The sequence below is a fragment of the Lampris incognitus genome, chromosome 16, assembly GCF_029633865.1.
Source record: "Lampris incognitus isolate fLamInc1 chromosome 16, fLamInc1.hap2, whole genome shotgun sequence".
Classification (NCBI taxonomy): Eukaryota; Metazoa; Chordata; class Actinopteri; order Lampriformes; family Lampridae; genus Lampris; species Lampris incognitus.
The window spans coordinates 15,496,341-15,523,753 of record NC_079226.1 but is presented as its reverse complement, the minus strand read 5'-3'; the positions used below and the strand labels follow the sequence as shown (position 1 = coordinate 15,523,753).

Here is a 27,413-nt window from a genome sequence, read left to right as displayed (position 1 = left end):
GGAGGTGTCCGCCGCACTCGGAGCCCGGCGGGTTTGCAGCACTGTAGCTGTTATGATATGCTGGTCACAGCCAGATATGTCTCACCAATCCACCGATCCCGTTATCGATCGGAAGCAGTCGCTGATGGATTACTGAGGCAGATGCCCTGACAGGAGGCATGTCCGATCATGTCATGATGGGCGATGAGTTTTGCATTGCACCAATCAAACCAGGCCCTTGCAGACAACGCAACGTAGAGGCCCCACACTCCACACACGAGGGGTGGGTGATATGGCCCTAAGCAAAAATGATCTCTCGAATAAGCTGTTTGAAGCCTTCCTGCTCAGCTGTTTGGATTAGCATCATATCTTTAGCCAAACAAAGTGTGATGGCTTCGGTAATGTCTTTCCAGCATCTGCTTTTTCTGTCATACAGTACAACGATTCGGCGATGCTGCACTGAGCCAGTGTGATTTGCAGAGTTGCCAACTTTGGCAACCTGGCCGGAGTGAGATTTTGCACGTGCACTTTCGTTACTTTCATTCTGCTCCCTGCCGTGCACCTAACGTTAGACAGCTAACGTTAGCTAGCAGTTAGAGCGTATATTCAACATGGAGATAAGCATCACGCGTCAGTCAGAGAGTAATTTAAGATGCGTCTCCATGGAAACGCCCACATAAAAGACCCAGTTTTCGCATACTCAGCTGTCTTCTAGAGTTAATGTGGTGGGCTTGGTCAGCCATTGCTATGCCAGAAAGACTTTGAGACCGTTACTGTACCTGAGAGACTCACGTCCTGTCTGTTCTTGTCTGTCGCTGTTGGTGTCGTCAGAGCGTGAGACTCACGCCAGGATATGTGAGGGTTTGTCCGCTTGGTTTAGCAGTCACATCAGCTGTGTTGAGCTCTCCTCGTTCTCAACCGGGTGCCTCTGTTTGAGGTGGTGAAATTTTGTCGTATTGCCCGCTTTTGTTGTCACAGTCTACTTGCACTTCTTACATATTACTGTGGTTTGTTGTACACCTGACCGTCTGTAACCAAACCGCTTCCACACCGCTGAAGTCGCTCCCGTTTTTGGAACCAACACCTCCACCGCGGAGCCGGTGGCGGTCTTACTGTCGCTTTCAGCCGTGCTTGTTGTTGCTGTGCGTAACGGTTTGACATCATTACGTCAACAGGTTGGAATGTCGTCGTTCTCACGATATGAATTTTTGGTAACATTTTACAATAAGGGTTAGATTAATCAACATGAGCTAATCAGGAATCAGGAATACTTTATTTGTGATGCCGTTACCCCCAGCCCACAGCAGTGCAACACAAAGACAAAAACGCATCCAAAAACTGCAAGAACACACATACCCAAACTAACGCACATACCCAAACTAACACACATCCAAACTAAACAAAAAAACCACTGCCCAAGAGAACGAATGCCAGGATGACTGTTGGAGCTGCCGGTCTGCATTGGCTAGCAGTTAGCTTAGCCCATGCAGAAAAATGAAAAAGGGGCTTCCTGTCAGACTGCCCTCGGTGTTTCCCCCTCGGGTGCAACCCCAGGCAGGGGCCGTGAGTAACTGTTAACATATTTCTCTTGTTAACATTTATTAAGGATTTACGGGTTAATTAGGGTACCAACTAATACTAGCAAAAGATCACTGCCATTAGTAAATGATAACTTGACACTCTAGTTAACTGTTATTTAACTGTTAGTTAATGCTTATTACTGGTAAATTAATGTACCCTTATTGTAAGTTATAACTGAATTTTTTTATCATATTAAAAGTTATACCGGAATTATTGTGAACGATATGATATGGCACCCCCCCACACACACACACACACACCTTAGTGATCGGTGTCTTTTTGACGGTGATGCGTGAACCTCTGTTGCATGCGGTGGCGTTTGCTGGCCACTGGCTGGGCTGTTGGCTGGATGACTCATGCAGGAAATGCCCCACAGCCACCCATGGGTAGAGGAGCAGGGCTATCAAACAGAGACAGACAACCCAAGGAAGAAAAGGGGGTAAAAGAATCGCTGTCTCCTCCTCCTAACATTGAGAGCCTTGATGGAGAGCGACAGCTCTTGTACCGTTTCATAGTTCTGCTGCTCTAAAGGGGCTTTTCTGTTTTGTTTTGTTTTAAACCCTTTTGGTCTCAGGCTCCTGGTTTAGTCGGGCCTGCACCTTGCCTCGGCAGAGCAGCAGCGGACTTGTAGAGTCCTCTCCAGAGGTTAAATCGAAAGAAAAAAATAAATAAAACCCCTCACCCCTCTCTGCCCTCCCTTCCCGCCGTGTCCCACCCTCCTTTTTATTGAAGTACTTTTGTACTTCTTGCCACTTCTGTCGAGACAAAGTCAACGGCACGTGTTTCATCTCTCAAAAGCAACAGTGGGCCCTGAAACTGCACGGCGCGTTGGCTACCATTGAACAGAGTATTGAGATGTGTACACACAAAGGAAGAAGGAAGAAAAGCAGCCAGGGAAACACAAAAGCGTGGAACTACAGAAGGGATTTTACCTTGCCTTGGTTTCTCTGATGTTCCTTTACACCTCCGCCATGCCCATTACTGTCATATTCTCTCTCTCACTCCATTCTTGCTCTCTCAACTCATCTTTTTATTTGTCGTGCTCAGAAGACGGCAGGCACCAAAGCATCTGAGGAATGAGAGGTTGCAGAGTATTAGAGAACGTGTTTGCCGAAGATGGTCATCCCCATTGCGGTGGGTAATACCGCAGCTGCACTGCTACTTCAAGGATACCAAGAAAAGTCTTGGTCTTTTTTTCTGACAGCTGTGCGTGAGCGCCTTTGATTCGGCTGCTTTTCTTTGGCAGCGGGATGTTTTAGACGCAGCATTTCAATTACTCTGTCACGCCACGTAAAAGGGACGACAGGCAAATTTGACCCTTGTGGTAGTGATTCCGTAAAAGTCAAGGTCTTATGAGATTCTACAGGTGAAGTTGGAGGAAGGAGAACAAATGGATTATTAAGGAGTTATTTACCAATAGACGGCACGGCGGCGCAGTGGTTAGCGCGGCCGCCTCACAGCAAGAAGGTCCTGAGTTTGAGCTCCGGGGTAGTCCAACCTTGGAGGGTCATCCCGGGTCATCCTCTGTGCGGAGTTTGCATGTTCTCCCCGTGTCCACGTGGGTTGCCTCCGGGTGCTCCAGTTTCCTCCCACAGTCCAAAAACATGTGGTTCAGGTGAATCGGCCATACTAAATTGTCCCTAGGTGTCAGTGGGGGGGGGGGGGGGGGACGACTGTGATGGACTGGCAGCCTGTCCAGGGTGTCTCCTAGCCTGCTCCCCAGTGACTGCTGGGATAGGCTCCAGCATCCCCGCGACCCTGAGTAGGATAAGCGGTTTGGATAATGGATGGATATTTACCCATAATTGATTGCATTTAAAAGTGAGGTATTCACCTGGAATTTTGCACATTTGACAAATTCGGCACCTAAACTGGGAAAGACTGCTGACAAAGATTATAATATAATGTACTTATTTGTGTTTTGCAGATGTTGGAGCCATTATTGGACACCAACCCGTCTAAAATGGGTCCATGTTACCAATAGCATGTTCCAAGAACAAAAGACTCCCTTTTTACAGTGACTCCATAAAACACTATGTCACTTTTTAAGGTATTAAGAGTCACCTATTGGGTTACATAGTTAAAGATGAAAGGGAGGAAGCCCCATATGGGCATATTACTGAAGGAACAGGGGTGTTGAAAAGAAGAGGTGACGGAGGAGGGAGCCGGACAGTTGTTGGAGCCACAGAGAGAAGTGAGCCTCTGCTTGTTTAGACGTGTTCGTCTGAAGCTCGCAAGGCTGCAGTCTGCTGTGGACCCTCTCCCCCTTCACATCGACACACACGCGTGCACACACACACACACACACACACACAAATGCAGATGCACTCTCCTCCTAACCCCCCCCCACACCCTCACTCCACCCACCCACCCCCATTCACCCTCTGATGGCCCTGTCGGTGTGCCAGGGCGGGTGATTACCGACGCTCTCCCCCAATTATGGGCTGATTATTCCGCCGCGCTCTAATTGACTGGGGAGATATGCAAATGGCTGTCATTTGGGATGATAAAGGATGCGGCGCTGGATGCCCCTGCATTATTTAGCCCCGGCTGTACGCGGCGTGAAGGATGTGGCGTGCGCTGTAATTGCTGAGGAGAGAGAGGTTAAGCTGAACGAGCAGCTGAATTAGAAATGAGGAATTTGGGCCTTTATTTATTTATTTATTTTCCTCTCCTTGTTCCATCTCTCTCTCTTTCTCTCCCACCCGCTTACTTCCTGTTGCTTTCTCGCACCCCCACAAGCACACACTATGTCACACATCGTTTTTTAGTTCTTGCTAGCATAAGTGGTGAGGTGACGGGTGGGTGGGGTGGAGGGCGGGATGGTACACTGGTACACAGAAAATCGATAAATAAAAACATTAGCGGGGCCAATAAGTACAGAAAAAATAGATGTGTGTTTGCATGTGGGCTTATACGTTTGTGTATATGGGCACGGGAGAGGGAGGGGGAGGGGCTGTTAGTAGTCGGCTTGTGCATTTAAATGAAAGACTGAAGAACCTTGGCCCGGTCATGAAAAAAAACGTCATTTTAAACAGATCAGGTGCAAATTTAAATACCTGCTGTAAGGCAGAATCTGGAATGACCTAGCTCACCATGTTAAGAGTCAACTGGCGGGCAGCCGGAGAGGGGCTGCGGACCACTCGGTTACCCATGCTGCAAAGAGGACTATCCTTCGTGTTTATTCAACCATTTAAATGATGAGCTCGCTGGTCAGCCACTTTATTGTCATCATTGGCAGGGGGTGGCAGAGGGGCAGTGGTGGAGGAGGGAGGGGCTGAAATCACGAGTGCCGAGTGAATAGGGCCTGTTGGCTAAGAACTCCTGCTTGCCACAGCTTGGCCATATTATCAGTGGGAATCGGACTGAAACCCAACACTAATCCCCCTCGTTTGGAGACAAGCTCCACCAGATTTCGGAGTCTTTAACGGCTTAGGGGTAATAGGGCTTCAAATGGCCCTTTCAAAGGGACCCGCGCCATAACTCTACATTACTTGAGGCTTAAGAGCCAAGGCAGTTATCACTCAGCCAGTTCCCTATCTCATGACAAGCAATAATTGCTAATACGGCGATGTTAGCTTTAGCATTACCGCATGCTTCGGGATATTGGAATCTTGAGTTGAGGTGGCAACATGCCTGTTTGACCCCGATGCTAGCCTCAGCTAACTGCTCCTTGTTTTTCTCCCTGTGATCGTGGTTTAAAAAGAAGAGGGAAAAAAAACAACAACCTGAAAGAACTTGCTTTCCCTCTTATCGAAATGCGGCGGTATTATCAAGAGATCGTCTGGGCTTTTTGAAGACTGCAGGACCAGAATAGAAAAACAGAAGCACAATTGCTCTCTATGCCTCTATGTCTCTTTTCCCCACAACTTCGGGATGCCCTGAACAGTTGGTTCTCGGGCGGCTTTTTGTTCCAGATAACAAAGGGAATGAAGGGAAAACAATATAAATCAGTGGCTAAACACAGGCTCGTGACGATAAGTGCAGTGTCTCCGTCAAATTGCAGAGTAGTTCCTGTGTAATCAGGAATCACTGTTGCTTTAAACTGGCATTCCTCTCCTGAAGTACTGTTGGCCGCGTGGAATTCTGTCTTCTAGTTTTTTCTGTCAGTAGCTGAGATTTCCCCAGTTGACTGCAGAGGCATCACAGACAATGAAGTAGGATTGTGGTCCAGTGTAGCGTGGCAATTTACTCTGCCAGGGGTCATCAAACACAACCCATACTAAAACGATTCACGATGATGACATTGGTGTCATACTGCAAAAAAGACAAGCGTATCATGGTATTTTATCCTGTTTTTAGTCTCATAATGCTTATTTTAGCACACTGCAAAAAAAACAAGCTTATCATGGTATTTTATCTTGTTTTTAGTCTCATATGTTTATTTTTTAGAACACTGCAAAAAAACAAGCTTATCAAGGAATTTTTATCTTTTTTTAGTCTCATAATGCTTATTTTAGCATGTTGCAAAAAAGACAAGCTTATCAAGGTATTTTTTATTTTGTTTTTAGTCTCGTTTATTTATAATGTTTATTTTAACATCCTGCAAAAAACAAGCTTATCGATGTATGTTTATCTTGTTTTTAGTCTCATAATGCTTATTTTAGCACACTGCAAAAAGACACGCCTATCAAGGTATTTTTATCTTGGTTTAAGTCTCATGATTCAAGATATTGCCAGTAGTAAAATTTTCTTACTCCAATGGCAGATAATATTGCCTGTTCGAAGAAAGTGCATTTGTTTCATGATTATATAACTTGTTATAAGGGATTTTCACGATACCGGAAAAACAAGTGTACTTTTGTTGAAACAAGCGTTAATATCTGCCAGTGGAGTGAGGACATTTCATTAGCAATATCTTGAAATAAGCATCATGAGACTTAAGATAAGATACCTTTTTTGCAGTGTGTTATGTTATGTCCTTATATTCATGTTGACTCCCAGTCACACATACCACTTAGGGCTGGTCTCCATGTTGTTGCGGGGAGAGAATTGGAAGACATGCCGAAGGCACGTCTAGAGTGAACTTCATAATGAACAGGAGACAAGTGGGAACTTTAGGGCACTCGAGAAGGAATGTTTGCCCACCAAGATCTTGTTTGCCAGGACCTGGCACGGTGCAGAGGTCTGCAGGCTTGCATGCCAATGTCTTTGGCATTCATACACACACACACACACACACACACACACACACACACACACTTCAGATTTATAGCGAAGGTCCTCAGGAGACAGCAGTGAGTAGTCACAAGAACTCTTATCTTCATGCAAACACACTTGTGGATACTCATACGCTTTTGCACACACAGATTCACGTGCACATTGCCACACACACACACACAGCACTTATATTCTCACATGCAAAATTATAAGAGGGCTTATGCAGAGACTTTGGTTGTTTGTGAGAACATTTTGATCTACCGTTCATAGGGATGCCGCTTTCCTTTCCATCATCTTGTTATTGTCTTAATCAATCATCATCGTCATCATCACCATCACCACACTCACCAATAATTCTCTTCATTGTTCCAGGCGTGCCAGACATTCCAGTTGGTTACAGACAAGGAAAGAAACTAGAATGTGGGATTTTTGTGTGAAATCTTTTATCTCCCCATTCCTTTCTATCTATCTATCCGTCTATCTATCTTATCTATCCTCTCTCTTTCTTTTCCTCTCTTCACTAACCTCTTCACTTTTTTTTCTCACCCTATTTCTCACCATCTCTCTTAATAGTACTTTGTTAGGGGTATTACAGCCAGCGCTCTGCATGGGGCATCGTAATTAACACTGTGTTTTATGCTCTCTCACACACACACACACACACACACACACACACACACACACACACACACACACACACACACACACACACACACCAGAAATGCCACACTTAACACACACAAACGCAAATACAGACAATACAGAAAGAGGGAGAGGGTAAGCGAGAGCAAGATACATTCACCAGAAGTGGACACACACACACACACACACACACACACACACACACACACACACACAGCAGTCCATTTGGGTTTATTTGCATGGCATTTCATTTGGATTTTGCCTCAATCGATGATTTGGGGAGGAGAATGAAAAACATCTTTGTGCAACAGCATTTCCACTCAGCCTCCAGTGCACCATAAGGACAGAAAGCACAGCGGCCGAATCCGATAAACAAGTGCAGTGTGGACGTAAAAGGACTGGCCCCTCAGGCCCACCAAATAGAGCTATTAGAGCTAATTACAGTTTACATCATCATATTTACTCAGAGAGGGAGAGAGAAAAGTGGAATAAAACTAGTAGCCAACACCATTTGTGGTGGTGGTGTTGATTTTTAAATGTACAGTAGAGTTTACTTACTCTTGACCCACTGGAAATTATGCATCCGTATGTAGAAAACGGTATTACATCTACCGAGGGCGGCACGGTGGCACAGTGGTTAGCGTGGTTGCCTCACAGCAAGAAAGTCCTGGGTTCGAGCCCCGGCATAGTCCCACCTTGGGGGCCGTCCTCTGTGTGGAGTTTGCATGTGTTCTCCCCATGTCTGCGTGGATTTCCTCCGGGTGCTCTGGTTTCCTCCCACAGTCCAAAGACATGCATGTCAGGTGAAATGGCCATACTAAATTGTCCCTAGGTGTGAATGTGTGTGTGTGTGTGTGTGTGTGTACGTGTGTCTGCCCTGTGATGGCCTGGCGGCCTGTCCAGGGTGTCTCCCCGCCTGCCGCCCAATGACTGCTGGGATAGGCTCCAGCATCCCGCGACCCTGAGAACAGGATAAGCAGTTTGGATAATGGATGGATGGATGGATGGTACTGTATCTACACACATACACACAGATACAGTAAGACACACACACACACACACACACACACACACACACACACACACACACACACATACATACATATATTTGCACGTAAAAATATACATGCAATTTGCGTGTATGTCTACAAACAATTAATTATACATGCACGTGGCTGCAGACTGGACTGCTCGCCGTGTCTGCATTAGCCTCCTATCCGCTGGTGCAGTACAGCCGTAGTCAGAGTGGACTTAGTCAGCAGCTAAGCCACGGTGGCACCAGGGGCTTGCAGTTTACCCCTGGCCCCAGAAACATGCTGGACAGAGCAAATCTCAAGGCCTGGATTAGACTGGAGAGATTACAGTGGGAAACACAGCTAAAGTCTCCTGCCCTGCATCTATTATTTTTATTTATTTTTTTATTTAACACTGCAGGGATTGTTCTAAACGTTTCCTCTTGGCTAGCCAAGTAGCAGTCCAGCGCGCATGTTTGAGGTTGGATGACTAGCATGGCTACATCTGTGGTAAACTGACATGCAGTCACATAGCCACATCACTGACTGCATTACTGGCGTAGGTTGTTTTATACAGGCTTTTTCAGGAAAGCTGTACCTTTTTTCTTGTTTGTGTATTTGTGTCTTCTTGTATGTAATTAAAGTGATTATCAGAATTCTTTTTTTTTTGTGTGTCTTTAGATTTTTCCCCCCTTTTCCACCCAATTGTATCTGGCCAATTATCCCACTCTTCCGAGCCATCCCGGTTGCTGCTCCACCACCTCTGCTGATCCGGGGAGGGCTGCGGACTACCACATGCCTCCTCCGATACATGTGGAGTCGCCAGCCACTTCTTCTCACCTGACAGTGAGGAGTTTCACCAGGGGGACGTAGCGCATGGGAGAATCACGCTACCCCCCCCTCCCGAACAGCCGCCCCGACTGACCAGAGGAGGTGCTAGTGTGGCGACCAGGACACATACCCACATCCGGCTTCCCACCCGCATACGCGGCCAATTGTGTCTGTAGGGGGCGCCCGACCAAGCCGGAGGTAACACGGGGATTCGAACCAGCGATCCCCATATTGGTAGGCAACGGAATAGACCGCCACACCACCCGCATGCCCCAATTATCCGAGTAATTTAAGGCCAATAACTCCTTGTGTGAATGACAGGGACATTGCACTGTGCTTTTGAATGAAAGGTTATTCTTTTGTGTCCTGCTCGTCAGTTTTCAGTCCTGCTCCTCAGTACTCAGCTGCTGTGAGGGTGTGTTGGGGTTTGTTTCAGCCTCTGTTTGGCTGGCAAGCCATCTGCTTTAGAGTGCTCAGCCATGGCGCAAATAAATAGAGAAATTGTGTTTGTGTGTGTGTGAGAGAGAGAGACAGACAGCGAGAGAGAGAGAGAGAGAGAGAGAGAGAGAGAGAGAGAGAGAGAGGAAGAGTTTAGCCAGTCTCATCCTCTACATAGCCTACAGGAAGCTGTGGTCACTGACTCCTCCCTGTCTCAGCCCGAGAACTTTGTACACACACACACACACACACACACACACACACACACACACACACACAGACCTCTACCATAGCAACTTTGATTAATTCTCAGTGTGTGGTGAAAGGAGAGAGCGTCAGCACCGTGGTCATGGGGGAAAAGGCTCACAGTCTGGGGATGTGACAGCTCCCTGCTTCAGACTTACCGCCCCCTACCCTTTTGGTTCGTGTGTGTGTGTGTGTGTGTGTGTGTGTGTGTGTGTGTGTGTGTGTGTGTGTGTGTGTGTGTGGCTGCTCTGTCCCCTTGGCCGCGTCAATGCTCAAGCATGTCTTGCTGTGACAGCCCAGCACCCTGTGTGCCTGTCACACAGAGACAGAGAGAGATAGTGGGAGGGAGACAGACAGAGAGAGAGAGAGAGAGACTAAACGAGAGAGGAGGCAGGCGCCAACACCAGCGAGGTGAAGGGTCACAAGTGACTGCCTCTCCGATGTTGTGTGAAATGTTTAGATGGCAGCCTTGGCCTATTATGTGCTTATGGAGGGGGGCATCTCAAAGTAAGTGGTTATTATCACCTCAATATTTTTCTTATTATGACAATTACATGCTCCAGGAGCGAATTAAGCGATACAAGACTCCATGTGGGAGCGGTTGACAGCTATTTGGAGACTCAATGCACAGAGCAATTTGCAGCCCTGAGCCAAACAAATTGGATTTGGGCCACTTTGGATTGGGACCCAGATTGTTGGGTGTTTGGACCCACCAACAACCGCCTGCCTGCTTTGCTGTCTGGCAGACTGGCTGGCTGGCTTCTCTGCTCTCTGCATTCCTGTGTAGCAGACAGTTAGCCAGGTAAAACAATGCTTTACGGTCTTTGGCAAGGATTAAGTTTGCTTGTGGATGGGGGGGGGGGTTGGGGATTGGTTTGCGTGTTGATAAATACAGTTTGCCGCAGGTGTGCTTTGAAATGACTTTCCTTTACTGTAAGATTTCCACACTGTAAGCTATAAATTCAGGTTTATTGGTTATTTAAAATTGACAGTTCTGCAACCCGCAGGTGTTAAGCTTTACCAGCCTTTGATGGTATTTACCATGACTACTTTTCTGGTCCTGGACCACACTGTTGGACTCTTGTGTGTGTGTGTGTGTGTATAATCAAAATGAGAAGAGGAACCTCTCGACAAATTACCCGCACACATTTCCTTGCCCCTAAACTGCCACCGGAAAAGCCGATGATGGTACCCCAATTAAGCAGAAATGCAATTATTCCCATCCGTTCGCACAATTAGCGGTGGGTTAACAACCTAGCTCCACGACAGACTTGGGCTCCGTGTTTTGGAAAAGCCATCGCCATGGTTACCCTAGTTCCCAGGACCCTGCTGTGTCAAAAGGCTGGCTCGTGGGGTGGTCTGCCCAAAATAACATTGAACCCTATTGGAGGAGGCAGCGACAGACAACCTGATTGGTGGGGACGGGGAGCAATACTGGGGCTGAGCGAGAGAGAGGGCTAGAAATGAGGGAGAGAGAGAGAGCAAGATAGAGAGAGACACACACACAGAAAGAGAAAAGAGTGATTGCCCCATGTGCTCGGTCAAGCACGGGCAGATAATGCCAGGCGACAGACTGACAGGCTGGCGGAGCGGGTGGGCACTCACAGAGGCGTGACGGGAAACGAGAGCTTTGTGTGCCACTGCTGAAAGCACATTAACCAAAACAAGGCCACCACAGACCGCCACAGCGACTTAGTTGTCTGTTCCACAGGCAGTCCTATGCATGAATGTAAAGGGATGTGGCCCCTCTCTCTCTCTCTCTCTCTCTCTCTCTCTCTCTCTCTCTCTCTCTCTCGCTTACTTTTTATCGGATCAGGACAAGGGGTTACGTTGTGAAATTTCATACAGTGTTCTCATAATCCTGACGTTGAATTGAATTAATACCATCGATCTTTTTACTCGAACCCAACACTGGTGCAATCCCCGTTCAAGCTTTCCATGAGATTACATGGCTTCCTCTTGCACATTCAGATTGTCACTGTGTATATATGTGTGCATGTGTGTGTGCATGCATGTACAGTGATAGCTATTGTAGAAGTAACTGCAACCTGCAGCTGCAGTAAGACAGTAGCGTCTTCCTAGCTGTTCCTAAGTGTGCAGAGTTGGGTGCAGACCAGTTAGCATGCACAGTGCAAGCCTGTGTGAAGTATGTGCATGTGTCTGCACAACAGATGACAGTATATCAAGAAGAGTTCAGTTTTTTCCCCCCCTCCCTGGTAGATCTGCAGGGTTAGGCTGACGTCTGGTATGTGACCCGGGTTAAGTCGTGGTTCACTGATCCATCATCTGTTTTGATAGGTGATGGAGTTTAGGAGCGGCTCTGTCTGCCTGTCTTTGTGTGTTTGCTGTAGAATACATTGATAAATCTGCTGCACTGCTGCTGTAAATCTTCTCTGTGGAGGAGGCGGTGGCTGGTTTGATGAGTTTCTACAAGCTGTGAGGGGAATTGAATGAATAGAAAGAAAAAAAAGGAAGGAAAGACCAAGATGTGTGTGTCTGTTGGGGACAGCGACAGCGCCATGGGGCTCAGCTGACATAGGGTGATGGGCTCACAGGTCATGGGCCCGGGATAGCAGGTGGCATCAGCTGGCATTTCCCCCCCCCCCCAAGTACCAGCCAGGAAACCAGGGTCACTTACAGGTGACTTCATCTATGTGCCACTACAGCTGAGGCACAGCCACTGGTGTGTGTGTGTGTGTGTGTGTGTGTGTGTGTGTGAAGAGAGAGAGAGAGAGAGAGAGAGAGACACGCAGACAGAAAGAGGGAGATATGTGGTTAAGAGGCAGCCATCACATCACATCATATCACGTCAGGTCCTTCTCCACTTCTCACCCTTGCCTCCCTCCCTCCCTCCCTCCCTCCCTTCCTGCCTCTCTACTTCTGCACTCTTTTCAACTAGTAAACTGTCAGCAGTATCTGTAGGAATTCCCTGGAATCAATTCAGATGGGGGAATACCTTCTAAGCAAGCGTACACACACGCATATGCACCATGCGTGCACGCACACACGCTTGCACGAAGCTCTCCTTACCACAGGGAATGTGAAATGTAATATGAGCTCACCCTTGGTCTGAATGAAGGCCCATTAACATTCACTTTCACCACAGCAGACAAACCAATGGGCTATTCTGGGGCTAATGTTTTGCACCCGTGTAATATTAACTACTGCTTTTAAGATGATACGCGGTTTATTACAGTGTTGAGTTCCAGAAATAAATCAATCGGACGTTCAGAAATTGTTTAAAAAAAACCCCCCCCCAATATTCCAAATCCAATGTGTAGTGCTGTATGACTGTTGCAGGAAAGGGTCTTCACTTGATCAGTTAACAGTGTATAACAGCTTGTTTCAATGAAGCAGTTTTATCAGAGATGTTCAGTACTTAATAATAATTTGCAAAAATTTGCTTTTTTACCCCCATATTTTTGCACTACATCCTATGTCCATACAATACTTGCGAAAAACTTTTCAGACAATAAATGAACTTTTGTCCAGGAGCCTTTAGTACCCTTGAGCATACTCTGAATTGATTATGGGTACTTCACTTCTGATGATGGTACTTGGCTGTGTGCCACACCTATTGCATCATTGTCATGACCATCATAATTGCAAAGATGGCCTCTCTGGCACATATTTTGCTCCATAACTGTAAATCCTCTCACTTAGAGTGGCATGTAGCCAAGTTGGCCACAGGTTTGATGCCTAGCCCAACAGTCCAGCTACAGTATAGTGCCAAAATGAACTTAATTGTTATGTATAGCACCCTTCTTAAAGCTGCTGCAAGCAGTTTTTCACTGACTATTTATCCGTGTCAGTTTAATTTTGATGCTTCTGTATGACCAACCTAATCAAATGAGACCATCAGCAGGAGATGAGATATTGCTATATAATGATTCCAAATGCTTGTCTCCAGGTCAGATTTTGCTGGAGATCAGCAAATACCTGTCTTTCCAAAACACCACCACATCTCTCACTCTTTTTGTAGATGTTTGCAATGATGATGTCGTTCTTCCACTGTTCTTCTGTTTTTCTTCTTACCGAGTTTATCCAAAGCCTCATGCAAAGTAAACCAGTAATCCCAAACTCCTTGTAGCAGCTTTAAAGTGTTACTGCTAACAATAGCTATTTAGCTAACCATTTAAGTTAAGTTGGGTAGCAAAACATTGCTGTCTGTTGATAAAATGCTTTGAGGCAGCTGCTGCTGCATACGTTATTTGTAAAACTAAGTTATTTACACACTCACCATGAGTCTTCCCTTCTCTATTTTGTGTCCTAGGATCTGTCTGGCTCCATCGATGACCTCCCCACAGGGACGGAGGCTGGTCTGGGCTCAGTTGTTAGCACAGGGGCCTCCTCCAGCAGCAGCAGCAGCAGCCAGGGGGAGCAGGGAGGAGGCAGTAATCCTGGACAGTCCCCCTTCTCCCCACATGCCTCGCCTCACCTTCCTAGCCAGAGAAGCGGGCCCTCTCCTTCCCCCGTGGGCTCCCCTGTTGGCTCCACCCAGTCCCAGCAGTCCCGATCAGGCTCCGGACCCATCTCCCCGGCCAGCGGACCTTTGGCCACCACCACCACGGCCACAGGTAAGGAGGAAGAAACCCTATAAACCTGCAACATTACGTACCTCTATATCAAGGGTGGGCAGTCTTATCCAGAAAGGGCTGGTGTGGGTGCAGGTTTTTGTTCCAGCTGAGCAGTTACACACCTGATCCCACTAATCAAACAGTAGAGTCTTGGCTGAGGAACTTGATTAGGAGACACAGGTGTGTAATTGCTTGGCTGGAACAAAAATCTGCACCCACACAGGCCCTTTCTGGATAAGCTTGCCCACCCCTGCAGTCTGTATCCACCTTTAACTTACTCTGTTCACAACTACCATTTCATATGATATCCTCTATGAGAGTATAGTCATACCAGGTAACCTGATTGACTCAGCTCGGTTTCTGCTTCATAATTAAAATCTATTTTGACATGTAAACGTTTCATTCACTATGGTATTCAAATATGCACACAGGAAGACACTTCTAGAATTACTCTTAGATGCAGAGGCACTGTTGTTGTTTGCACCCGTATGAACGGGATATTATTCATGTGCAAGGCGTCGTATTAATATATCTGCCTATAGCTTACTCAGAATAAAATGGGCTCGGGCGTCCGGGTAGCGTAGCGGTCTATTCCGTTTCCTACCAACACAGGGATCTTTGGTTCGAATCCCCGTGTTACCTCCGGCTTGGTTGGGCATCCCTACAGACACAGTTGGCTGGGTCTGCGGGTGGGAAGCTGTATGTGGGTATGTGTCCTGGTCGCTGCACTAGTGCCTCCTCTGGTCGTTCGGGGGCGCCTGTTCAGGGGGGAGGGGGAACTGGGGGGAATAGCGTGATCCTCCCACGTGCTACGTCCCCCTGGTGAAGCTCCTCACTGTCAGGTGAGAAGAAGCGGCTGGTGACTCCACATGTATCGGAGGAGGCATGTCGTCGTCTGTAGCCCTCCCCGGATTGGCAGAGGGGGCTGCGCAGCGACCAGGATGGCTTGGAAGAGTGGGGTAATTGGCCGGATACAACTGGGGAGAAAAGGGGGGGGTATAATATGGGCTCCATCAAAGCGTTTAGTAAATGTGACGTTGAGATTACTGCTAGAAAGATCTCGTAGTGTCCCCTCTGAATATCGCGAGCTTTTTAAACACGTTATTCAAACTTGTTTCTTTTATTTGATTTGCCACGTCAACCGGAATATTCTTCGTACTGTGCACCCATTGCGAGTGTGCTACGGCGATACATAAGAAGATAGACATCGGTTTTTAGCTTTTTGGGCGGTCCAATATACCAGCACCATTAAGGGGCCATCACTCTTGTTTGATGCAATTTCATTTCCAGCCCAGTCTCACGATATGAGTCTTCGAAATGCCAGTATGTACTAACCGGTTTGGAGTGAGGAAACTGTGGCGTGCGTATTGGAATATGCACAGAGGACCGTCTGTCCAGGACGTCTCCATCTTAATGCACGCTTGATTCCTTTTGACATGATGAGTCAGTCAAGGAAGTCTTGAATCCGTTTTAAAAAAATTGCAGCGCTAAATACTGGGGTTTTTTTTGTCACTTGTATTTTCTACTGATATGGAGAGGATTTGTTAAATCATTGATGAAGGCGGCATAGACTGTGTTTGTTAAGTAGCAATGGCCTGCACACATTTCATTATAATCTCTGTAATTTCAGTGAATTCTGTCATCTTCTTCCAAACAAGGATCTGACCAGCACTCGTCTTGAACATTTCCTACCCAAACAATCTCACTCTTACCGTTCGCTGTATGGTAAATGAATTGAGACTGATGGGTATTGCGGGTCTTCCTATATGATTTGTGGCTTTGCCAAGGATGTGACAGGCCGGAATAGCACAACTGTCGTCGTATCCGTCTGTCCCCCTCGGCCACAGCGGAGCAGATAACCGTTTAGACAAACGCTAAGCGTTATAAATGAGAGCGGGTTCGACTGGCCGTACAGGCGTGTGTGTGTGTGTTTTTGTGCCCACCGCCCCCGCCTGCCTCCACATCAGCCCCCACCTCTCCTACTGATTGAGGGGCTTACCGGCGTGTTAGCGTCTCGCAGGCCTGTCAGTCAACCTGACGATGGGGGCCAGAATGTCTTGAGCAAGTTCCTGACGCCGTCTTGTGGTTGTTAACTTTTTTCTTCCCCCCCCCCCCCTTTATCTTCGGCACGTAACTGGAGTGATTGATGCTAATGAAAAACTGGGACAGTAGTTTTTTTTTGGGGGGGGGGGGGGCGCCAAGAATCGTGATGAGGAATCCGGGATGAGGCGGCAAAGAAGGGAAGCGAAACTGATGGCTGGGATGTGATTAATACGAAAATAATTTGGGAGTATTCCCCGTGCCAAGTAAACGGTGAAAAAGCGTGGCGCTGTGAGTAACATCTGGCGTGTTTTAACCGCTGTACTACAGTCGGTTTGAATTACATCGAGGAGTTGCCAGCCCAGGCAGGGACATAGGAGAGCTAATGCGGTTAGCGCAGATGTGGATACTGACTTTGCTTTAAAACACGTCATCACAGCGTAGGACACTTGTTCACACGAGCTGTTTAACTGGGTCGCTCCCGTCCCGGTCGCTGCTCCACCCCCTCTGCCGATCCAGGGAGGGCTGCAGACTACCACATGCCTCCTCCCGTACATGTGGAGTCACCAGCCACTTCTTATCACCTGACAGTGAGGGGTTTCACCAGGGGGACATAGCACGTGGGAGGATCATGCTATTCCCCCCCAACCCCCCCCCCGAACGGGCACCCTGACCGACCAGAGGAGGCGCTAGTGCGGCGACCGCGACACTTACCCACATCCAGCTTCCCACCTGCAGACACGGCCAATTGTGTCTGTGGGGACGCCCGACCAATCCGGAGGGTTCCAGGTTCAAATACCCGTGCTGGTAGGCAATGGAGTAGACCACCACGTCACCTGGACTCCCCTGCTGTGAGATTTTTTGGCAGTTAAATAAACTGCACACGTCACTTCAGGGTGCATGAGGACGCATGCACATTATTTTGGATAAACCGCCACTCCAGATCTACTTTATTTATTAAGATCTAGTGTATGTTTGATACTTTGAGGGTATGCCTATGTTATTGTGTGTTTGTGTGTGTGTGTGTGTGTGTGTGTGTGTGTGTGTGTGTGTATGAGCTGTTGTGCCCATTCATGTGTACCGGCTTCAATTTGAAACCCTCACCATTCACAAGTGTAGCACAAGTACTGTATAAATGGCTGTAGTATCGTTGCTGTGAGACTCACGGGAAGGTTAGGGATTAAAGAATAAATGAAATGTCCTCACCAGTACGGGAGCATCACTGGCGGCTGAGTGTGTGTGAGTGTGCGTGTGCTTGTGCGTGTGTGTGTGTCACCGGTCAGCCTTGCTTGGTTGAGCGATGCTGCTTGTCACACGGCTGAGCACTCCTGGGACACCTGTCACCCTTGACAACGGTCAGAGGAGAGCAATTCCTCCGTGTCATCCTTTCACCTGGCTGTCGTGCACGTACTCACACACACACACACACACTTAAGAGAACACCTAAAATTGGCAGATAAATTACAAAAAATAACACACACCGATACACTTATCTCCCCGCTTCCACACAGCACTCAGTGTATGGTTGCACATATAAATCACATAGGTACACGTTCACTTGGTCAGGAGTGTGTGTGTCCGTGCCCGTTTCTGTGAGAGAGAGAGAGAGAGAGAGAGAGAGAGAGAGAGAGAGAGAGAGAGAGAGAGAGAGAGGGAGAGGGAGGGGGAGAGGGAGAGGAGAGACTGACAGATTGCCAACCTATCATACGCCCATAGACTTGCACAAATCTATCTTGTCAGTGCACCACAGCACGCCTGTGATTCCCTCGTCTCCACAGTTCTCGTCTTTCTGCTCTCCTGTCCTATACACACTGTCAACCCCTCTCTCTCTCTCTCTCTCTCTCTCTCTCTCTCTCTCTCTCTCTCCATCCCTCCGTGAAGCAAATCCAATACACTGTAACATTATCCGGGCCTCGCCTTGCTATTTGGATTCTCTCCCGGAGCCAAGAAGGCACACATAGGGCCAAATTGATTTTCCTGTCGCGCTAGATTTGTGACAGTCGAGCAGAAATCACATTGCTCAACAGCCAACTCGTCTTTCTCCTCCTCCACCTCATCCCCTATTCCCCCATTCTCTCCCTCTCTCTCTCCTTCCCTCCCTCTCACACACACTTCTCTCGCTCCTTCCTCCCAATGTTTCTGAAGCAGTTCAGAGCGGCCCCGGAAGTGTATCCCCCCCCCCCGGCTACCAGACATCGGGGACGATGCAGACAGACGTTAAGTTTTGTCGTCCGGGAGGAGGCAAGGGGGAAGGAGATGGTCTGTGTTCGGGGTGCCATCGTGGGCTGTGAACTCGGGGGGTAGGTGGGTGTACTCGCCCAGCCAGCGGGTCATTGGCGCTGCTCTTTGGTTGAGCGTGAGGCTCTTAAAACCTCCAAGCCGTGTCCTTCCTCTGTGGGACATGTGGATCTGGAGTCAGTCGTTCAGCACTCTCCTACTGAAAGTGACCTCTTTCTGTGTGTCTTTAGTCAGAAGTCATGGACTTTGCAAAATGAGTTGCATGCAAGCAGGTATTAGGAGGTGCATGCCCACATGCACGAGCACTTGTGTGTATACAGGTTATTACTTCCTGGGTGTTTTTTCTTTCTTTCTTTTTTTGGGGGGGATTTTTTCCCCCTTTTTCTATCCGGCCAATTACCCCACTCTTCCGAGCCATCCCGGTCACTGCTCGGCCCCCTCTGCCGATCCGAGGAGGGCTGCAGACTACCACAAGCCTACTCCGATACATGTGGAGTCGCCAGCCGCTTCGTTTCACCTGACAGTGAGGAGTTTCGCCGGGGGGACGTAGCGCATTGGAGGATCACGCTACTCCCCACAGTTCCCCCTTTCCCCCTGGACAACCACAGGAGGCGCTAGTGCAGCGACCAGGACACATACCCACATCCAGCTTCCCACCCGCAGACACGGCCAGTTGTGTCTGTAGGGACGTCCGACCGAGCCGCAGGTAACATGGGGATTAAAACCGCAGACCCACGTGTTGGTAGGCAACGGTATAGACCAGTACGCCACTCGGACACCCGCCACCTCCTGGGTGTTTGCTGGCATAAATGCTGAAGTGTATATTAACTGTACTTTGTGTGTGTTGATTCTCATTCTGTGAATGTGCTCGTGTCTGTTTGTCAAAACGCGCGCGTGTGTGTGTGTGTGTGTGTTTGGGATGTGATAACTCGTCTTCCTATAGATATACATCTATATGTATTTGTTTTCTTAGGTCATGGTCTCACTTATTTGTACATATTTCGCTTCAGTTTTATTTATTTCAACTGGGTGTATCTCTTACTTGTAAGTATTCTTTTCAGTTCTGTGCCAGTTGTGTTCTTATACCTTCTGTTGCACAAACAAAATTTCCCCGTGGGTGTTAATAAAGAGCTTTCTTATCGTAACAAAACAGAGGAATACAAATTGTGGTCACCATATCACTTCCTTTCCGCTTCACTATAGCTGATACATACGTATATGCAGAGCTTAAGCTCCTCACAAAAACATCACCGGGAAGATTTTTGTTTCGCCAAGTAACGCCAAACTCCTCTAGATGTAGCATCGACGCTCGGCTGTCATCGGCTTGGTGGAGAGGATGCAGTTGATAAGACGTGGCACGGTGCCTGCTGCCTTACGAGAGAGGTGCCACATTCACATCTTAAGTGTCAACAAAATATGCTGCACATATGCTGCAGACGAGCTGCTCTGCTGGCACAGCACCGCGCTTCAGAAGCAAACGTGATGAATTCATTTCACCAGGCAAAGTTTTAGTGAATCCTTGTCTCACATCCCTGCATTGTTTGTTGGTTCTGTGTGTGTTTGTGTATCTGTGTGTGTGTGTGTGTGTGTGTGTGTGATTCTATGTGTGTGTCTTTGAAGGCCAAGCCACTATGCTTTCGATATTGTGCAGCTACTAATTGACACAGAGCACATCCACACACAGCCCTATAGCCCAGCCTGCTTGTCTGCTACAGAAATTCCCAATACTCATCTCTGTCTTTTCTCTCTCTCTCTCTCTCTCTCTCTCTCTCTCTCTCTCTCTCTCTCTCTCTCTCCTCCTTTCTCTTTCCTCTCCTCTCCCCTGTCTCTCTCCCCTCTCCTCTCTCTCTTCTCTCTCCTCCTCTCTCTCCTCTTTCTCTCTCCTCTCTCTCTCTCTCGCTCTCTCTCTCCCTCTCCCTCTCCCCCCTCTGTCCTCCCAGTTTTGTTTTGCTTCTGAAGAGGTGATTGGAGCTTGCAGGCAAGCGCTTGGGAGAGTTTAAGCTGTTTATCTGCGCTCCGCTTCAAGTGCTTCCAGGGCCGGCAAAAGGACAGAGAGGTCAGGGCGAGTAGCGGGGTGAGAGAAGGAGATGGATAGAGAAAATGATGGGCAGACCTGTCCAGTCTGTTGCCTCAAGGGTCCTCCCATTCTTCTCTCCTCCCGTCTCCTCTCCTCCCCCTTCCTCTATTCTGTCAGCGGAGCCCCTGGTTTTGTTCATTTATAGAGGAAAAATAAATAAATAAATGAAATGGGAGTGCTAATTATGGTAATGAGAACCTCAGAGTGAATTCCCTTGAGTCTATGGCGGCATTGGTCTTTCAGCACTGGAGTCAAAGGTCAGACAACGAAGCCTGTGAGGAGGTGCATTGGACTCAGCAGCATTTGCATGAAGGAACAGCTTAAACAGTCATACTAAACGAGTTCCCCACATGGATGCCCAACTCCAAGAAATGAAAATAAAAAAGACTTCCAAGTTGCAAAATATAGGACCGAAGAAGGATGCCAGGGGACACTCGGCAAAACTTTTATTTTTCTTCTTTTCTTCTTTTTGTGCAGTGAAAGATAGCATGAGATGTGTATGTGTGTGTGTGTGGGGGGGGGGTGTGACTTGGAAAGTCTGTTTTGTTGGGGGGAAATGGCAGCATGTTGTGGGGAGAGGGAGTTTGCTTTTAAACGGAGCTGGGCTAGTTTTCTAGTCACACCCCTCCCTGTGAGGCTGTGTGTGGAGAACACTGCCTCTGGCTGTCCCTGTCCCCTCCTCTCCCTCTCTCTCTCTCATTATTTTATCACTCTCTCTTTCGCTCCTGCTCTCTCTTCTGGTGTCCCTCGTTCCCTCGTCCCCACCCTCTCGTCCCCGTCTCCCTCTTAGCTCAGAGCATCGCTGTGTTACATGCCTCCCACCACGGAACAAGGCGGAGTTTTCCATCCAGATTTCTGCCTTTGTATCTCCCTCTTAGTTCTCCAGCCCTCTCTCTCTTTCTCTCTGCCCTTCATTTCTTTTTCATCCCCCTACACCTCTTTCTCACCCTCTCCCTCTCTCTTTCTTCCTCTTAATGGCTGCTCATGTTCGAAGTGAAACACCAAACTGACCTCCCCACAGGCGTCATTCACATAGTATGTACACCGCTATCCAAGACGCACACACACACAAACACACACACACACACACACACACACACACACACACACACACACACACACACACACACACACGCACACGCAGGCACACAATCAGAAAGGCTGCCGTTAGCATGCTGTGTTAGCCATTTAGAGAGGTTCAATTCTAACTCTGGCCGTCTGGTAGTCCTAAACGGAGCACACCGCTCAATTATTTCCCCTCCCATCTCTCACGCTATCTCCCTCTCTCTCCCTCTCTCTCTCTCTTCCTTTTCCCATTCGACGTTTTTTAGCTTAATCTGCACTTTTCCCGTACTTACAGTTGCTACTCAGCGTTGAAGTAATGAGGACCTTGGGAGGGCGCTTGTTTTGTGAGCCGGCGCCGGCCCGCGCACGTCGCCTACAGGGGGAGTTAACTGGCATTAGCCCCCAGTTTGGAGAGGCATTGACTCATGCCCATTGAGATCTAAACCACCATTATTAGAGCTGCTGTTTATCTGCCTCCTTCCCCTAAAGACACAGGAAATGGGGGATATTACCAGGGTGTGTGTGTGTGTGTGTGTGTGTGTGTGTGTGTGTGTGTGTGTGTGTGTGTGTGTGTGTGTTGGCAGGTGCAAAAAGTGTGTTCACGCATTTGTATGTTTGTTTACCGCCTAAGGGGGTGTTAAGAGATGCTGCTGAAGCAGTCCTTGCTGCGTACTCTGGACCGGTCTATTAACGCTCACCACCGGTACCTCACTTTAGCAAAAATGGCCCCCGCTGTGCCAAAGTGTCTCTGTGAGAAACAGAGTTTTGCCTGGTTTTGGATGCGTGTGTGTGGTGTGTGTGTACACATCTGTGCGCTCAAGTCAAGTCTGAGGGAAAGAATTACAGTAATGTTTCTGTTGTGTCTTTGTGTATGTGCTTGTTTGTTTGTTTGTTTGTATGTATGTGTGTGTGTTTGTGTCTGCTTACGCGGGCTCATATACTTAATTTTCATTTCAGAAAAATAAGTGTCTTTTCATTTACTCTCTGGCTTGCGGCTGATGTTTTTCAACTTGCATCACATACACACACACACAGACACACAGACACACACACACACACACACACACACACACACACACACACACACACACACACACAGAGTGGCTCCCAGGCTTAATATTGCCAGGCCCCCCCAAAACAACACAGGAATATGGCCACAAGTGCTCTCGCCTGCCTTTGAACTTGCCTGGCATTTGCGTTTGAAACCCCGTGGAAAAAAAGCTTCAAAGCCCGCGCTGCCGCTCTTCAAAGGGGCCCGGCGTTGCCAGAACAATCCTCGCGGAGGGAGAAATTTAAAAAGTGGATTGGGTTTTTAGCGAGGAGCATTATCTCCAAAAACGCAATGAACTTCCATTACTCCTGGCCCCGGCCCGCGTGGTGTATCGTGGGAAAGAGTTCGGAGCGGCCCCGCTTGCTAAACGCCTTTTTTATAAAAGGGGAATTACAATTATTTCTCTCTTCGGCGGCGCTTCAAAGGGCTTCCTCGTTTTGGATATCGCTCTGTTCTCATAAACGCTGGTAATGGTCTTCAAATATCAAACCCCCCCCCCCCCCCCCCGGTCTTCCTCGTCGCGCGGCGAACGAGACCAACAGCGGAGCCGCGCACCGGGGAACAGCGCCCGCCGGCGGCGTCACGTGGCAGAGTTCGGGCTGCAGACGGGGGTCAAGTCGGCGTTAAGCCTGTTTCCTCTTCACTGAAACTTGAGGTGCTCGCCTGAATCGCCTCGTCCATTTTCTGCTAAGCGTTAAGAAGCAAAACAAAACAATAAAATATGTGCACTTAATGCACGTTTGCTGTGTGAGCACTGCGTATTGAAAGCGTTACTGTGAATAAATAGTCCTCACGATTAGTCGGGGAGCGTTTTTGGCAAAGGCTAAAAAAAAAAAGAAAAAAGGACAGCAATTAAGATTTATATCCAACATGTCTGACTCCAGCTCTGTGGCTATGAAAACAACGGGTAGCCTACAGCTCTATCTGCGGCGGTCCACAGGGATCCTCCCAGACTCTTGGCTGGGCTCTGGCCCTGCCTCAACAATAACCTTGGCCTGCTGGCAGTCTGCTGGATGACCACAAAAAAACAACTACTTAAGGGCTTCTTGCGGCCCGTACGGATCATTAATGACATGACAACGCCAGCGCACCGCTGAGCATCGCCGAGCTGTTGAGGTTATAACCCATTTTTTTACAAGTACAAATGCAGCCCTGCAGCAGCACATCATCAGTAATCTTGTTCAATGCATCAAATCATATGCGTCACTTTTGGCCCACTCCCTCACTGCTGCTACCCTCCTCCTCCTCCTCCTCATCACCATCATTACAATCACCATCACTGTTATAATTATTTACTGACTGGTTTCAAGACAGAATATGTTGGTCATTGGATTCCCCCCCCCCACTTTTTCTCCCCATTGTATCCGGCCAAATACCCCACTCTTCCGAGCCGTCCCGGTCGCTGCTGCACCCCCTCTGCCGATCCAGGGAGGGCTGCGGACTACCACATGCCTCCTGCGACACATGTGGAGTCGCCAGCTGCTTCTTCTCACCTGACAGTGAGGAGTTTCTCCAGGGTGATGTAGCGCATGGGAGGATCACGCTATTCTCCCCCAGTTCTTCCTCCCCCCTGAATAGGTGCCCCAACCGACCAGAGGAGGCGCTAGTGCAGCGACCAGGACGCATACCCACATCCAGCTTCCCACCCGCAGACACGGTCAATTGCGTCTGTAGGGATGCCCAACCAAGCCGGAGGCAAGATGGGGACTCGAACCACCGATTCCTGCGTTGGTAGGCAACGGAACAGACCGCCACGCCACCCGGACGCCGTTATGTTGGTCAGTTTAGCACATGTTTAGCCAACGTGCTCTATTAGCTCCCTTCTCATCCTTGTGCATTACTTTTTTGTTCCCGTTTTGACTCAAGGCTGCTGTTGGATATTTACAGTGTCATTACTTGACCAAACTAGATTCTAAAACAAGCCCAGCGGTGACCTCATAACCTCCCGTAGAAAGTCTCTAGTCGCCCCACAGGTGGGTCGTTGCCGTATTTCTAGAGCATGTCGGTAACGGTGTGCATGTGTGCCGCTGTCACTTTGACACACGGAAACAGAGAGAGAGAGAGAGAGAGAAGTGGGCGATCGCCTACCACAAAGACTGCCACCAGTTTGTCAACTCGGGTCAAGTTACAAAACTGCTCAGTGCACATGTGTACAACTGCCCTGCACTTTGTTTGGCAAACTGGGATTCTTCCCTGTTCTCCCAGTTAGCCGGAAGGATGAGAGTCGAGAGACAAAGCAACATGCAGTTACTATTGTCATCCCACTTACAGGCACGCGAGAGAGACACACACACACACACACACACACACACACTGCAGACAGGCACCCAGAGCACGTCTGCTTTTATATGACCTGTCTTCTTTCCACATAGCCATTTGTTTCTAGTGAAAACTGTTTTTGGACTGAAGAGCATATACACTCAACGACAACTGACATTTACTCCCCCTCCCCCCCCCCCGTCTCTGTCTCTGTCTCTCCCTCTCTCTCTCTCTCTCTCAGCTGGGCACACAGCAATGAACTGCAGACCAGAGAGCCAGTAAATGAATTATTAATTGTACTTTTTAAATGTGCCAGGACCCACAGAGGAGCCTGTTTGTTTTATTTGGACGTTATGATTCAGTAGTGCCTTATCAGAAGTGGTGAGAAGAGAGAAGTAAAGGGGAGGGGTGAAGAGAGATGAAGTTTGAGAAGAAAGGACGCAAGGATGGGGAAAAGGGATAGGACTTGGGACCGTAGAAGGAGAAGAAAGGGGAGGAGCGGTGCCATTTGGACAGTAATTGGTTGTGAAATAATTACGGAGCGCTTACAGCTTACAGCTTTGTTCATTCGCAGAGAGAGACAGAGAGAGAGAGAGACGGAGAGAGAGAGAGAGAGAGATGGAGGGAAAGAGGGCTGAAGCCTTGTCAGAATCAACTACGCTGCACGTAAGGAGAAGGACGGGCTGAGACTGCTCCTTTTCCCTACCTCCCTCACTTCCTTTCCTCCTTTGTCCTCCTCGTCCACTTCTTTGTCTTCTTCACTCAGCATCGCTCTTCCTTCCTAACCCCTCCGCAAACACACACACACACACACACACACTCTCTGCAGTATCCCATTTCTGATCACCATTTATATGAGTGTATGGTCAGTGGAAGGTCAGTGAGGGTCAGTGGAGCATGTAGGGTGCTGTTCACTGTTCATGCCTTCATGGTGGCATGCACACATTCAGTATGCGTACACACACACACACACACACACATACACACACACACACACACACACACACACACACACACACACACACACACACACACACACACACACACACACACACTGCTGCTGCCACTATCACTTTGCCAAGCAAACAGAATCTGACAGCATAGCTGGTGCCTGGCATACATTTGTTTGCACACACACACACACACACACACACACACACACACACACACACACACACACACACACACACACACACACACACACACACACACCCATAAACACACACAGTTGAAGCTGGTGCAGGCCAGCCTCTCCCTAGGGTCATGTTTCATATTGAAGAGGGTGCAGTAAAGTCCTACCCACCATCACAACCCATCCACCCTCCATCCACCCGACCGGCCGACAAAGCGGCCGATCTGTTCCTGCAAGAACACGTGCCAGTCGGCGCCGGCTGCCTCAGCGCTGCTGCCCGGCCGTCGAGCAGCAGACCATGACGCTCATCTAAAGAGCTTTAATCTGTTTAAGACTCCTCTGTATGGCCAGAGGATAGTCACAGACACATTGAGGATAGTCACAGGCACGTTGAGGATAGTCACAGGCACGTTGAGGATAGTCACAGGCACGTTGAGGATAGTCACAGACACGTTGAGGATAGTCACAGGCATGTTGAGGATAGTCACAGGCACGTTGAGGATAGTCACAGGCACGTTGAGGATAGTCACACACATTGAGGATAGTCACAGACACATTGAGGATAGTCACAGGCATGTTGAGGATAGTCACAGACACATTGAGGATAGTCACAGGCACGTTGAGGATAGTCACAGACACATTGAGGATAGTCACAGGCACGTTGAGGATAGTCACAGGCACGTTGAGGATAGTCACAGACACATTGAGGATAGTCACAGGCACGTTGAGGATAGTCACAGGCACGTTGAGGATAGTCACACACATTGAGGATAGTCACAGGCACGTTGAGGATAGTCACAGGCATGTTGAGGATAGTCACAGACACATTGAGGATAGTCACAGGCACGTTGAGGATAGTCACAGGCACGTTGAGGGTAGTCACAGACACGTTGAGGATAGTCACAGACACATTGAGGATAGTCACAGGCACGTTGAGGATAGTCACAGGCATGTTGAGGATAGTCACAGACACATTGAGGGCAGTCACAGGCACGTTGAGGATAGTCACAGACACATTGAGGATAGTCACAGGCACGTTGAGGATAGTCACAGGCACGTTGAGGGTAGTCACAGACACGTTGAG

The 27,413-nt window shown here is 48.4% G+C and overlaps 1 protein-coding gene across 1 annotated transcript in view; it reads left to right on the top strand.

Moving 5' to 3' along the window:
• The window catches only part of LOC130125980 (AT-rich interactive domain-containing protein 1B-like), a 218,005-nt gene that overhangs the window by 120,605 nt on the left and 69,987 nt on the right, over positions 1-27,413 (top strand). The window contains 1 exon segment of the mRNA XM_056295355.1: positions 14,164-14,467. Coding sequence (XP_056151330.1) covers positions 14,164-14,467 — 304 coding nt within the window.